General features: G+C 33.8%; 1 protein-coding gene across 45 annotated transcripts in view; it reads left to right on the top strand.

Moving 5' to 3' along the window:
* Nucleotides 1-15685, top strand: part of MADD (MAP kinase activating death domain) — a 91238-nt gene that overhangs the window by 17911 nt on the left and 57642 nt on the right. For 26 of the 45 annotated variants that reach the window (XR_005558485.1, XM_039357809.1, XM_039357728.1 and 23 more), the window contains exons 6-16: nt 228-359; nt 739-852; nt 1492-1572; nt 3965-4021; nt 4996-5174; nt 6143-6378; nt 6655-6811; nt 8388-8488; nt 9911-10104; nt 11835-12115; nt 13003-13142. Coding sequence is in view for 44 of the 45 variants with exons in the window: in XM_039357809.1 (XP_039213743.1) it covers nt 228-359; nt 739-852; nt 1492-1572; nt 3965-4021; nt 4996-5174; nt 6143-6378; nt 6655-6811; nt 8388-8488; nt 9911-10104; nt 11835-12115; nt 13003-13142 (1672 nt within the window). In the remaining variant the exon portion in view is untranslated. The remainder of the gene's footprint in view (nt 1-227; nt 360-738; nt 853-1491; nt 1573-3964; nt 4022-4995; nt 5175-6142; nt 6379-6654; nt 6812-8387; nt 8489-9910; nt 10105-11834; nt 12116-13002; nt 13143-15685) is intronic. The other 19 variants (XM_039357837.1, XM_039357800.1, XM_039357782.1 and 16 more) reach the window with 1 other exon arrangement.

Here is a 15685-nt window from a genome sequence, read left to right as displayed (position 1 = left end):
CAGTAGTGCTTTAGCATGGAGGATTATGTAGATTGGTCACAATCAATAATTTCCTAGTATTGTCCCAGAAGGGATAAAGGGTATGTCCTTCATAATTGTATCTTTTTGTGTAAAGTAGCATTTGATTAAAGAAGCAGCACTGGGATGAAAATAGAACTGAGTAGCATATAAGAAAATGTTAGAATTTTGTTTTATTATTGCACTAATGCAATTTTCTTTGGCTTCAGGTAGTACTGCAGTCTCGCGATTACAATGCTCTATCCATGTCTGTGATGGCATTTGTGTCCATGATCTATCCATTGGAATACATGTTCCCTGTGATTCCTCTCCTTCCTACCTGCATGGCTTCTGCAGAACAGGTATGTCAATGGTTGTGTTAGGACAGCCCAGCCATGACTCAACTAAAGACTTTCCTTAGAGCCCATATGTGTATCTGTTATTTTTTTCCAATGTATTGTTGACCTGTTACTGAAATCTTCAGTGTATTTTTTTTCTTGCCCTTGGGAAGAATTAAAAATGTTTGCAAAGGGTTCTTTTTTTTAAAAAAAAGTTTAAATTCTTTCCTTCTACATATTTATATAGGTTGCTTTAAACAATGAGTGTTTTACATTACATTTACATTACTTCTGATATACCTTCTTCCAAAATATACAGTATATACATTAGTATCTAGGCCTTGCATGGCTTCTCCAGTTTTGTTCTTATCTGACTTTTATTAATATTTTCTGCCCATTACAGCTACTTCTAGCCCCAACACCTTATATTATTGGAGTCCCAGCAAGCTTCTTCCTTTATAAATTAGATTTTAAAATGCCAGATGATGTATGGCTGGTGGATCTAGACACCAACAAGGTAACTAGTTCGTGTTTATGTGTTAAATGTAATTTAGAGAAGTATTTAGGGGCAAAGGTAGTCCTTGAGTTATATGCACAATTGGAACTGGAATTTCAATCACAAAGTGATGTGGTCATTAAGCAAGTCATTATGTGACCCAACCCAATTTTATGACCATTTTTATCATGGTTGTTAAGTGAATCACATTGTTAAGTAAATCACATGGTTGTTGCAAATCCTACTTCCCTGATTGACTTTACTGGTCAGAAGTTGGCTTGGAAGGTTGCAAATCGTGTGACTGCAAAATGCTGCAATTGTCATAAATGCAAATCAATTGTGAACTACCAAACAGCAATCACGGGACTGTGAGGGTAATGTGATGGTTGTAACTTTGAGGACAGGTCGTAAGTCAGTATTATGATTTCTGTAATTCCACATTCCTTTTACTAACACAGACACCTGCTCCCTCCTGCTTCTAAAACCACTTAATTTCCTGATCACCAATATTTGATGGATTATTTGGTTCTCTTTGTCACACTGATTTGGAGCATAGGTTCCTGTACATTAGCTGTTAATTGAGCTTGTTTTATGATACATAAAAGAAATCCACTCAAGCGATTTCCTTGATGCAATGTTATTTTTAAATGTTAATTTCAGGTCATTGTTCCTACAAATGCTGAATTACTGCCTGCTTTGCCAGAACCAGAAGTTTTAGAACTGAAAAAGCATCTGAAGCAGGTAAGTTAATGTTCTGGTGAGTATGGCTAAGAGGAGTTTAAAACTAAACTGTGAGTGTTGGGACAACAGAAACTTGGATCAAAACTTAAGAGGTCCAGGCTCAAAGTTGGTCATAATTCCACAATCATCATTTTACCACTTGTGAAGGAGAATCTCTGTAAGTATCAGAGGTTATTTTGGAGAAAATTGGTATTGAAATATATTGCTATTGTATTAGAACAAGGAGGCTTTGGCTACTTATTGATGTTCCTTCTAATTTCTGATCCCTAAATGAACAGTTACTTCAGAAAATAGCTTGCCTTGAATTGATACTGGAATGTAGAAAATGTATTTAGAGGAGGATATGAGAAACCCTGGTTCTTGTCAGATTTGGAAGAAACATCTTATGTAATGATTTTCTTCCTTCCCTTTAATATCTCCTAATTTTCACAAAATAGCAATAGCCTCCCCCCACCAAGAAGCAGTCATTTGTAGAATGTAACAATCATATTAATAATTAATAATTGATTATTATTTTTTAAAAACTCAGAATTAGATTGGTCAGCTGTAAAACATTTGGTGAGCTAGTAATGTTCCCCCCCCCCCAGTGCTACCCTGGATTGTATTTGGATGAGAAAAAAAAATATAGTTGAAAAAGGGCTGTATGTCCAAAGCACATTGGGTAACCATCATAACATTTTGTTAAGACAGTAAAACAACTTCTGCTTTTTTCAGCTTGTCCAGTTTCTGCCTATTACTTGTCATTTCACCATTCTTTATTAATTTACTCCTATACGTATGGAGCAATCTTATGGATATTTATTTATACAATTGATTTATGATGATGTTTCCAGTAATGGTATATTAAGCTTCAGAGTAAAAAATGTATACCCTAGAAAGGTATAATATATGGACCATAAAGTGAAAATCGTGGTCAAACATATTGTTAAACTACAATTGATCATTAGCCCAATCTTAGAATTGTCTTCTATTTTAGATTGCTTACAGTTTAGCTTGTTATTCAGATTCAAAGTGTGTTTAATAATAAAAATGGTTCATTGAAAAAAGCCACATTTATAAAGTGTGGATTAAATGTAGTTTATTTAAGATTAACCACAATTTTGAGTTTGGTATTATTAGCACTCAACTATACTTTAATATTGTACAGCCCTAATAAGTCATGGTGATAAAAATTGGATTTCTTTACTGAGACTTGGAGTTTTATGAGAGATCTATTCATACACATGACAATCTTGACGTGGTCATGAAGCTTTGAAATCATCTTGAATTGCTATTGTTGAATTGTTATCAATGTGTATGCCTCAAACTGCATTAGAATATGGTTTATCACATCCTTACTCCACCTTCATTTTGATAAGCTACATCTGACGTGTCAAACTCTGTGGACTATTCATATCATTCAGAACCACATAAAAGACTTTGCCATTCTATTTAAAATGGTTTTATAAATCCAACTTTGACTTTAATAATTGCAGAAAGCTTATTCTTTTGTTCCTACCCCTCCCACTCATTGTATGCCTTAAACATTTTAATTTTTCCATGACTTGTTTTCCCATTGTACATCATCAATTTTCTGTTTCTGTTCACATGGTTGCCAATGAAATCCACACTTTTCTTTCCAGTTTTTTTATTATATTTCATAATAGAGGTTTTATGACTTCTGTATTTCTCTTCTCCCCATTGCTCTTTTATTGTTCCTCTTTGCATGTTGCATGCAATATATACAGGTAAAGCGTTACAGCAGCAGGTCAAAAGCTATTGCTTCTGTCTCTCATAGAAGAGCAGGACTATATGTGATTTCTTGTGTAAGCTAATGCAACAAACCAACAGGCAGTAGAATCTGCAATCTCTCTTTCTGATCTGTTTGGTTTTCTGTTTCCACAGTTTAAGGGGCTGTCGGCAACATTCCCACACACCTGAACAAATATGAATAAAGTAAAAATGTGCATTTTTTTCTAGCAGACAGAAAACACAATCTTATTTTTTATGGAATAAGTTAAGGCAAGAAGGAAAAAATGTTTAATGATGGTAAGGAATCTAGGCAACAAACATACGTGAATACTTATGTAAAATTCTTAAAAAGATTTATATAGCCCATTTATAGCAGTCACAACATCAGATGTCAGTGTATTGTTAAAATGCATGTGGCGCATCAATTTAGTAGCCCTCAGTACTTTTTAAGAGAAAATGTTTGCAAACAGGTGTATGGGAGCAAAGTAGCCTGGCCTCCTTCAAGAACTGTGCTTTTTATTTTTATTTATTTTTATTTATTTTCTCATCTGTGGTATTAGTAATAATAGATTTTTCTCCATCTGTCTCTATGTGATCATGTATTCGTCTTTGGCTCTGATTGTCGCTGATGTTGTCATGTGATCTTCCATCTTGCCTCCAGACTCTGATTAGCATGTCTGCAATCATTCGGCAACAACTGCTCACGCCTGAAAAAAAGGTGTCTTTATTTTACCTTTTTCTCCCTCAAGTTGCCATTGGATAATTTTTTTGTTAATCTATTTTGATGTATTGGCTTTTGGAAAGAAAGGGAATTTTGGTGGAAGATATCAGTAGAAGTCGGTGAACTAAAAAAGAAAGATAAATAAAAGAAATTCACATGGCTTGAGGGTAGGCCACCTTCTCCTCCAAAGAAGCTGAAATTGAAAAAAAAAAACTAGTGTACAATCTGGAGAACTAAAATGTTTGGGTTTTTTTGTATGTTCAACATGCTAAACTAAGATAAAGATACTTGTTTTGTGAATATTACAAATGTCGTTATGTGAAGTGCTTCTTCAGAAGCCAGAAGAGTTAATGAAATCAAAACTGTTGAAAACTTAAGTCTTCTAGGAATCTGGGCTTCCATAGTAATTGTATAGTGAAGAATGCATTAATTATGCTCCTTTTATATAGCATAGAGGGCATAATTGGAATCTCAGAACAAATTGGCTGAATTGGGAATTCAGAACAAGAAATAACTACCTAATAATGTGAATCTGTATTAATACTAATGTGTATTAATCTATTTAATGCATTTGTGTATCATCCTTCATAAAAACATGTTCTAAGGTGATTTCTAATGTTTAAAATAAAAATAGTAATAAAATATACATTAATAATACATATATTTGTATCAAAGTCATTAGAGTTTATGCCATTCAAACAAACAATATTTGTTTGTCGAATTTCTAAACTGCCCATCTCATCTAAGTGACTCTTGAATATAGTTAAAATGTTTTGAAAGGAAAAACTTTATAATCAATTAAGCAGAAGAAAGATTAAGTTTATTCTTATTTGCATAAAAAAGCTGAAAGAGATCTCAGATGATCCCAGGGTATATTGGAACATCACACTCAGTTTGTGTTTGCCCATGAGACAGAGCTGTATTAGAAATGCCATTTTCGTTTATTATGTTTGTAACATATTGCTCTTCAGGCTTTGGCCAGCATGAGTTTGAATACCCAGCCTATTCTTAACTTAGAAAAGTTTCATGAAAGTCAAGAAATCCCAGTGCTTCTGGGAAGACCGCAGAATGACCCGCAATCTACACCGTCCACAGAGTTCAACCCATTAATCTATGGCAATGATGTAGATTCAGTGGATGTGGCCACTAGGTGAGATGAAGCATTGTGTTTTTGCCGAATGTAAATAATAAACCTCCAGTTAGGTGGGAAGAGCCAGTGCTCCACTTGGCAACACATGATAAGCAAAATTATATTATTTTTTGACAATATACATTGCTTATCTATGATTATTCAGATAAATTTATTGTAACAGTGTGATATTCTCTTGATGATCTATAATACTAAGGAGTATAGTTAATACATTGCAGATAGACAGACAGACAGACAGACAGACAGACTTCATTTGGGCACAATGGTACACATTAAAAATGAAATTTAGTTGCTTGCTCTCGAAGTGTACACATATATAACACACATTTAAACATACTATATACACATATGTATAGACCTACACCTTTACATATAAGTAAACATATAAATATTAATCACTGTCCATCTTGAATACATAACGGAAGGAGGAAGCTTTAGAGTTCAATAGTTTGTGCATAAGCTGTTATATGACTTCTGTGAAATGTGGCTACCTCGTAAAAGTTTATGAAACTTCCTTCAAATGCCTTGATTTAAGGTATTAAAATAGTATATATTTACAGTATATAGAATATTCTGGGCTCTTCAAAGAAAATTACAAATGATACTGACATTTTAGGACAGCCATATTGCTTATGTTAACCAAAATTCAGGAGTAGTCTAGTAGCACTTTTTCAGACCAGCAAATCTTGCTAAACAATCTAAGCTTTTGTGAACTGCAGCTCACTTCACAATTTTGTTTTAGAAAAAGTGGGCAATATCTTGAATACAGCACGTTGAGGGTTGAGAAGTGCTTCTGATATGCTGATATCCTGGAATCAATTTAGTGATTGTTAGCGTGAACAAATGTATTCATTTGCTTTTTCCTTATGGGGATGCATCATCAGTTATTTTTTGGTGATTCATGAATGCTCTGTGCGTTTTCAGTTTTCATGCTATTTGCTAAATGACTTATCTTTCCATTTTTAAAGGGTTGCTATGGTGAGATTCTTCAATTCACCAAATGTTTTACAAGGATTCCAGATGCATACCCGCACACTTCGTCTCTTCCCCCGGCCTGTGGTTGCATTTCAGGTCAATTCCTTTTTAGCTTCACGACCAAAACAGACACCCTTTGCAGAAAAATTGTCCAAGACACAGGCAGTAGAATACTTTGGGGAGTGGTCTCTCAATCCCACTAATTATGCTTTCCAAAGAATCCACAACAGTAAGTGTGATAATGAATTGTTAACTGTCTTGATTTTAATGTGGGATGTTCCAATACAAAATATTGCTGAGAAATTAACTAACCACTATGTTTTAAGATTTTATCTTAGGAACAAATAAGGTTTGTTCAGTATAAGAGCTTGTTTTCCCAATAAAAATCAGAAATGCTTGCTATTCTCCATATTTTGTCTGAGTTTTTAGACATTAATGTAGCTCCTGTAACTCTATTTTTGTGATTGGCATAAGGCAAATCAATTGTTTCTTGCTGCTTTTATAGATATGTTTGACCCAGCTCTGATTGGTGATAAGCCAAAGTGGTATGCTCATCAGCTGCAGCCAATCCATTATCGTGTTTATGACAGCAATTCTCAGCTAGCTGAATCAATGAATGTCCCAGCTGATAGAGAAACAGATTCAGATCCGACTGATGATAGGTTAGTAAAGAATGGTATGCATGCAACCAATCTTCAGTGAACTTTGTAATTCTTTGTAAGTTTTTTTTTTTTTGGTTTATGTGTGTCAAGCATCAGTTTCCAAGATACATTGCAGATAATTTAAACAAATATCATTAAAAATATAGCTCAAACAACTAAAAAATATCAAATCCAGAACTCTAGAAAAGATTTTTAAAGCTTGGGAAGATTAAAAAATTTGCCTGGCTCCAAAAACATACATCTACTGGAAACTATTACTGTACGCTTTGTGATCATTCTGGCTTCCATTTTTCCCATAATTTTGCTTTTGTTTTGTAAAATGAGTTTTCCAACTATATGACTCATTTATAGGATAAAACGATAAACTCTTGACATGACAGTAAAGCCAATCAGGCACTCTTTGAGGATTGATTACAAGAATTTCCCCACTTTTTGTATTAGTCAATCATAGAGGAGGCAGTGACCACAGTTATGCACTGGAACAAGTATGATTTCAGTAGCCTTATGTTAGTTAAGTGTCAAAACATCAAGAATTTCTCAAGGTTACAAGGTATGAGAACAATTCAAGAAAGTCAGTGCCGAATAGATACTACAAATCTGGAATCAATTGTATTATATTTTTAATGCTTAAAAGAATGACAACATAGAAGCTATAATAAAAAAATTGAAAACCACCATGGACTGTTTTAAGTTTGCTTCTGTAAGGCAGACCCAGAGAAAAGGCTGGTGGCAACGGAAGTTGATTGATTCTTTGGAAAGTGAATAGCTTCGCCAAGAGAGTTAACTATTCAGACAGAAGAGAAAAGTTATTTTTTTACTTTTTGTTTCTGGAGGAATATAGCATGAGGTTATGTGTCCTTTGGAAACAGCTCTTAAAGAGGCAGAAAGCTCCATGGCCATCTATGTCCTTATATGGTTAAGTAGTGAACATGGATATCATGCTCATACTTCCTGAGAATTGCCAATTTGAAAAATGTACTCAAACATCAGTAGTTTTGGCAAATAAGTTCTCCCAAAATGTAGTAGTTGCATATAATAGCTTTCTATTTAGGGGATTCCATCCTTATCTGACACTGCTTGATAAATTGAAGATGCTTTCAGGACACAGGAGAAAATGTTATTTTCTATTCTCTGAGTTGTCCTGGGCATTCCTCTTTTCTCTCTCTTGCTTGCAGAATTGGAATATGTTTTCTACCTGTGCCATACATGTGACAGTGATTTATATTAGGAATTCCTCCACTGTTTCCTTTTAACACTGGGGTTTCTTCTTACTGCCTCTTTATTCCCACACAATTTTTAATTTTGCCATAGAACTTAGTTTTGCTCATCCTTTCAGTGGTTTCCATTGTCATGGGGTTGAGAAAAACCTGCTCTTCAGCTGGTCTGGAAGGCAGGACAGATCCTCCTGTTGCAGTGATAATTCAAGGCTCAAACTTGGCTATTAGTGGCAGGAAGAGGTACCTGGCCAAAGAAAGAGTGCTCTCAGTATAACTAAGGGTATAAAAATTCATGGTAAAAAAATTCTGCTAAATCTCTTACGTAATTATTTTTCTACTTTTTTTTCTCTTTGCAATAGTGGGAGTGATAGTGTGGACTATGACTCCAGCTCTTCTTATTCATCCCTTGGTGACTTTGTTAGTGAAATGATGAAATGTGATATCAATGGTGATACTCCAAGTAAGTACCCTTGATCTGTAATGTGTTTGTTTTGGATATAGTTATAGGGTTTAGACTGATTTCATTGTTTTGGAAGAAACCTTTCACCTCAGCGACCAACTGAAATCTTGCCAGGATTATGGAGAGTATTTTGTTTCTTTGTTGTATTTATTTTCCTTGGAGAAGAATGGAACGGAGTGGAATAATAGAATAACGGAGAGTAAGGATTGGAAGGGATCTTAGAGATTTAGGTTAATTCCCTGCCCACTGCAGAAATCTATTATTATAGCATCACTGACAGATAGCCACTCATGGAGAGTAAGGATTGGAAGGGATCTTAGAGATTTAGGTTAATTCCCTGCCCACTGCAGAAATCTATTATTATAGCATCACTGACAGATAGCCACTCATTGTTTAAATGAACACTTCCAGTGAAAAAGAGCCTTACATATCCCAAGGAGGTCTTTTTCATTACTGAATAGCTTTTATTGTTGCAAAATGTTTCCTAATGTCTAACCAGAATCTGAATCTTTATCATTTAAACCATTGTTCTTTGCTTGTCTTCTGGAGCAACTTTGAAAAAGCCTGCTGTATTTTTTACTTTGCAGTCTTCAGGTACTTGAAGAGAGTTATCACGTCCCCCCACAGTTTTTTCTTCTCCAGACCTCTAACTTATAACATTCTTCTTCTAAAACTCTTATTATCCATACTCCAGTTTGTTAATGTATTTGCTAAAATGTGCCTAGAACTGGAGATAATATTCCAGATGTGGTCTCACCAATACAGAATACAAAGAATTAATGTCTATATGCAAACATGTAACGTCCAAATCAACAAAGTATATCATAGTCATTGTGCTTTAAAAACACAGTATTATTTGGTATGCTGTGTGAATCCAGACAGTTTATTCAGCAAAACTTGATTAAATTAACGTTCATGTTCTATTGATTAGGAATGCCAGTATGTAAGGCCCGCAGTCATTCTTGAAAATAAAAATTATGTGGGAGGCTAATATTACATTCTGCAGTTTATGTGTAGCATCTTTTTTTCCTTAAAAAGCTGAAGTTTGTGACTTGCTTCAAACAATATTTTCTATACTTCTATAGATAATGTTACATCCAGAAGTACCCTTTAGCAACTCTGTCTAAAATCAGTTACCTCAGATTCTGATTAGCTTCTTTATTTATTCATAATCATACTTTCTTAACCCAGATTAAGTTTCATCTCATTCCATTCCAAAATGTTAAGCATACATTTATTTAGGAATTCCACACATTGTGATTCATGGGAAAAAGAATATAAATTATCTACACATTTTTTGTCTACTATTCAGATGGAATCTGTCTTCCTATAATTGTAATAGTTTAATGAGTAATTTTCTTGAATTGCTTATTGACTTGGCCACTGTAGATTTGTGTCTATATATTCTAATGTCTCTTGCAGATGTGGACCCACTAACTCATGCAGCTTTGGGTGATGCAAGTGAAGTGGAGTTTGATGATTTCCAGGAGTACTCAGCAGATATGGATGAACAGGCTCCAGACAGTGAGAATTCCCAAGATAATAACCAACCTCGGTCAAGTTCAAGCACTACAGCCAGCAGTAGTCCTAGCACTGTTATCCATGGGGTGAATCATGTATGTAATGGAGTAGATGGTAAAAGAAATATAAGGCATTTAAAGGAGCAAATAATTATAATTATGAAAGTTTAAGTAGTAGTCAGTGGGATGTCTAGTAACTTTCTGCTGAAATGGGATACTGGAATTTCAGTATTCATCACAGGCTCTTAGAAAACTGTTCCTTGTTTATAATTTCAAGAAATTACTGCCTTTCATCAGTCTGCGATTATTCATAAGTAGCTGGAGCTTTAGAGGAAAAAGCCCTTACTAACTGCCATATCATTAGATATGCAAACAAATATTTTTAAAAATGAAAAAGGGTTTGCAAGCCATAGGAACTGCATAAAAATAAAGAAAAAGCAGGGAATTATCTGGATTCAGTTTTTAAAATCCTAATAGCAGGAGATTGCAGAACATTATGAGATAAGAGAACCGATTTGGTGTAGTGGTTTTGGCATCAGGTTAGAAACTGGGAGACCATAAGCTCTGATCTTGCCTTTTAGGCATGAAGCCAGTTAGATGATCTTGGGCCAGTCATTCTCTCTCAGCACTAGGAAAGAGGGCAAACCACTTCTGAAAATTTTGCCGAGAAAACTAGGCCAGGTGACAGAACAGTCACTTAGGTCAGATGTAAAAATTGGATTAACAAAAGAAATAAATATTAACTTGAAGGCACAATAATAAAAAAATGAAATTTACAGGAATTTATCGTTAGGCATATAGGAAAGATTTCCACGGTACTTCTGATTGGTGGTATGTACCCTTCTTTGCTTGAGGATTGAACTACATGGTCTTAAAATGCAATAAATGATTTTAAAAAATCAAGCTACATGTTTAACTGAAAGGTACAAACTACTTTCAGCATTTGAAAGATTGTAATAATTTTAGTTGGTTTTACTTAAACCACTTTACTTAAAATTCAGGATATCACTAAGCCAGGATAGTGATTAAAAATGAGTAGAAATATTTGAGACAGTGTTAGAAATACTAGAAATTGAATGAACATTGTAATATAGTACCAGCAAAGTTTATTCTTATATGCTCTATTTAGTAAACTCAACAATCACAAACTAAACTGTGGCACAGCTATCCAGAATAGCTCAAGCGTGGCTTTTGTTCATTTGCCTCCAGCCTGCTGCCTGTGGCTCCTGCCTGCAACTGTCATCGTCCATTATTACTGAATCAAACTGAAAATAACCCAGTTTTTTAGTTTTGTTTTTATTGTAAGCAGGAAATATTAGATGTTGTGCTAAGCCCACAATAAACAATTGGATTCAGCAAGCTGTTTGGAGAGGCACAGGAGAGACAAGCTGTTAAGGCAAATTCACAGAGTCATTGTATAGTTAAAATTATATCCAATATATTGCTGATATTACATACTAATTCTTTCTGTAATATTTCAAATATTGTCCTAAAATTTTTTAGTCATGATTTTCTTAATGTATATAGTTAAACTTTTTTATCTGAATATATCCACAGAAAATATTTACAATGAAGCAACTACTTATAATACTATTAAATATAGGCACCAAATGCAAATACATTATCCTAACAGTGTTCCTGTAATAAAACTTAATTTAGCAGAAACAGTGATAGAAGTCAATAGTACGTTTGATGTTAAATTTTAGTTTATCAGTAGTAAAATTATAAACTACTTTTATCATTTTAAACTGTGATAAAATAGTTTATCATCAACTATTGCAGAAATCTTTAGCTGTAAACAGATTTATGTTTTGTTCTCTGTATAGGAATCAGCTGATTCAGCAGAAGTAGAAGAGAAGATGATAGCTGGATTTTCAAATCACCTTTCCAGCTTGCCTTTACAGCCAAATTTTCCCAAGGTGACTGTGGATCATCATGAAAGCGAGAGTCCTTCATTCAGCTTGAGCTCCGCAGAAGGAATGGTGAAGAAACGAGAGTATGATAATCCATACTTTGAACCACAGTATGGATTCCCAGCAGAAGAGGAGGAAGATGAGCAGGAAGAAAGTTATACTCCAAAGTTCAATCAGAATCTCAATGGCAATAGGTGAGAATTGCTATATCCAACACTGGTTTTTAAAATTAATTTGGTCCTTTTTGTGTGGTATCATCCATTGTCTAAGAAATTTTCTGCAATTCAGCTATATTCTTAATACTGGATTAATAGTATTCTTCTTTACCTAAAAGAATATATAGTATATTAAACTCCTATGTCTTTATAGGAATATTTATGTCCCACATAAAAGATGCCAAAACCAGTATGTAGGCTTCTTAGGGTGCAGCCTTTTCTGGGTATGTTCCATGTGATAGTTATTCATTGGGATGGGACAAAAGTAGCGTAAAAAGAAAAAAATTATATAATTGTCCATGGAATTTGTATTAATATGCTTCTGCATATCTACAGTATATGAAAAATATAATAGAGAGGAAAATCCATAGATTACTTTAGTGGACCCTCTGGTACTTAGAATCTGTAGAAGCAGATGAGCCATTTCAGAAGATTTGCACAGTAGGGAAGGCATTATTTCTTTCTCTTGTTTGGTATATTTGGGAGAGAAAATGAAATTAAAGCCTCTTTTTACTTCTGGGTAGCTGCAAAAGATGGGTGAGGGATTTGGGTTTGTGGAATACTGAGAGAGCTGCTGAGGGTTTCTAAGCAGTATGGTTTACCCGTGTGTACTACAATAAATTTGCCTTATTTCTCATAAAATTCTGTATCTATTTTCAATTATTTATTCATTTAACCAAATGAATAATTATTGAATTTAATACCCGTGATAGCTGTGGTCTATAGAACAAATGTTGCTTTGGGTGATGATTTTTCTGACCCTGCCATAGTTAAACACAAAGAAGTTTGTGATAATGATATGTTTCCCAATTTCTACTATGGCCATAGATACAAATAATGTGTTTCTTTTTCCTATTCTTTTCAAGGCCTCCAAAACTTTTGCGTCCCAATAGTTTAAAGCTGGGTAATGACTCTGATGCAGAATCGGATTCGCATGCCAGTTCCCCAAATTCTACAGTCTCCAACAACAGCAGTGAAGGTTTTGGGGGTATTATGTCTTTTGCCAGTAGGTATTCTTATTTCTTGCACACTGATTTAAATAATAGGTGGGAAGACGTGGAAAAGAGATTCAAAGGGGAAAAAACCCTACTGTGGCAAGCATGTTATTAATTCTAGGTACCATGAAAGTCATGGATCTGATTATTGCTGAGTTCGTGGCTTTTATAAAACCAGGAGAGGTGCATAAAAGAATAAAAGGTGACATTATTTTGTGGAAAAGAATAATGATGGAATAATAAAAAAGAATAATGACAGACTTTATCCGAAGGTTAGCTCGGGTAGACTAAAGACTAAAATCAGATCCAAGGTATCAGAAGCAATTTTTAAAGATTAAGCATTTGTTTGAATATGGTAAAAATACAATATGGACTACTCAACCAGAAACTATTGAATGAAATAGAGTTAAAAGATATTTTTTTAATGATATGAGAAATGTAACTGTCTTATCAGATGCAATTTTTAAAGATTAAGTATCTCTTTGAATATGGTTAAAATATAACATGGATTACTTAATTAGTAAATATTGAATGGAATAGAGTTAAAAAATGAAAAAATGGGGGATATAAATGAATTTTAGTTTGAGAGAGATATGTTTTTCTTTTTCTTTCTTATTCTGAGTAGTATTGTATTTTTTTTAATGATATGAGAAATGTAAGGGAAACAGCTTAGATATTTAACTGTAAATTAATTTTGAGAAAATCTTAACAGATAAAAATGATTTCAATTTTGTGGGGAAAAGTCTAAACGAGAATGTTGAAAACAGGACATATAACGCAACCAAAAGGACTAATTAGAAAAGAAGTTCTATATTGATGCTATTACCAATTGGATAAATGTTAGAAAAATGTTTATATTTAACCTCTTTGTTACTAAGACATTAAGAACTGTATTAACCTAATGTTTGCAAACGAGAACAATATGGGAAGAAGAGAAAATAAAGGAAAGCTATTATGTAGAGTATGATATGATAGAAATTGACTATTATTGATTGTTGTGAAATGTGAACCCAGACAACATGCTGTTTGCTAAGCACTAAGATTGTAATTCCATATGTGGGATATTGTCACACGTCTTTGGCCAGCTTTGAAACTGAAATTCTCTGTTAAGATGGCCATCAAGCAATCAGAAATATTCCATTGCTAGTAAACAGTTATTTTCCTTTCCTAATAAGAGCCATTTGGACATGATAATATGTGGGGGAGTAGATAGTACCATTGGCTTGTCCCTCCTCTCCCTAGTGATTCTTAGATGTATTTGCAGTATATCTTGCTCATTTTGATTAGCTGTGTTTTTCAAAGGAAGTTTGCATATTACTTTCTAAGGAGAAGCACAGTCTGATTTGAATTATTGTGTGACTAAAATCAGTGCTACAGTTTTTTTTAGGAGTAGTGGTTTAGCCTGTTTTGGAAGGGATTCGAGAGAGTTCTTGGGCTTGAAGTTGCGACACAATATCCAGTTGGCAATATTAGCCAGCGGGGTTTTTGCCCTGGGTTGGTGTGCCAAGAAGACTGGCAGATTTGAATAAAGAACAGATGTACCTCAGTTATATTAAAGTTGGGTTTACTTATAGTTACATTTACCCTTTGTAAATTGTACAGGAAACATTTATGTTTTTTTTAGTTATGGTTTGTGGTTGTTGATTCAAAATATTTTTGATCAGTTGACGTTATTTTTAGAAAATAGTAATGATTCAAGAAAGGGGCTTTTGAATAGTAGCATCTAGTTGTGGAGTTGCTCAGGCTCCCTCTCAAATATACTCTTAAAAAGTGATTGTTTGTTAAAAAATTACATTACTCCTGTATACATATAAACACCTTTTTAATAAAATGCCACTAAGTTACAACAATTTCTTTTAAATATAACAGTGAGATAGAAATTTAAATAATTTTTTAAAGCAAGTAAATTTCTTTTAACTAACTTTGATCCTGTTTATTGAGTTTTTAATTTTCATCTTATACAAATGATGTACATTTTCTTAAAGAAGAATGTAAAATTCTTTTTCTCAAATTAAAATAGATGATTCATGATTAATTACTATACATCAGATATCTGAAAAATGTGATGCAAACAAAAATGGAATTTTAAAAAATGCAGGTATTTAAAATTATTTTTAATGAGGCAGAGATGTATAGGAGATAAAATAAGTGAGGCATTTATTCTATCCCTCCTCTTCCTATTGTTATGTGCAAAATGTGCCTCAAATTCTTCTGACCAAATAAAAATAAAAATGAAGAGAGAGAATCTGCTATCCTAAGTAATCCTAAGTAAAACAAAAAGGACTTTGCATAACTTTGTGCATTTAACAAGTAGGTTATAAAATTGAAATAGAAAGTATATTCCTGAAATATTCTTCTATGTTTTAGTATTGGTTTTGAGAGCAATGTCCCATTGATGGCCTTCTGTTGATTATAATTTATATTTTTAAAAGATGCATATTAAATATGAAGATGACAGCCAGTTTGCTATAGTAGCTAAGACATCTGGCTAGAAACCAGGAGACAGTGAGTTCTAGTCCTGCCTTAGGGACAAAAGCAGCCGGGTGACCTTGGA

Source organism: Crotalus tigris, unplaced genomic scaffold, assembly GCF_016545835.1.
Source record: "Crotalus tigris isolate CLP2741 ecotype Arizona unplaced genomic scaffold, ASM1654583v1 scf7180000017576.4783729, whole genome shotgun sequence".
NCBI classification, from domain to species: Eukaryota; Metazoa; Chordata; class Lepidosauria; order Squamata; family Viperidae; genus Crotalus; species Crotalus tigris.
The sequence above is the reverse complement of the archived record's forward strand: the minus strand, read 5'-3'. Positions and strand labels throughout refer to the sequence as shown.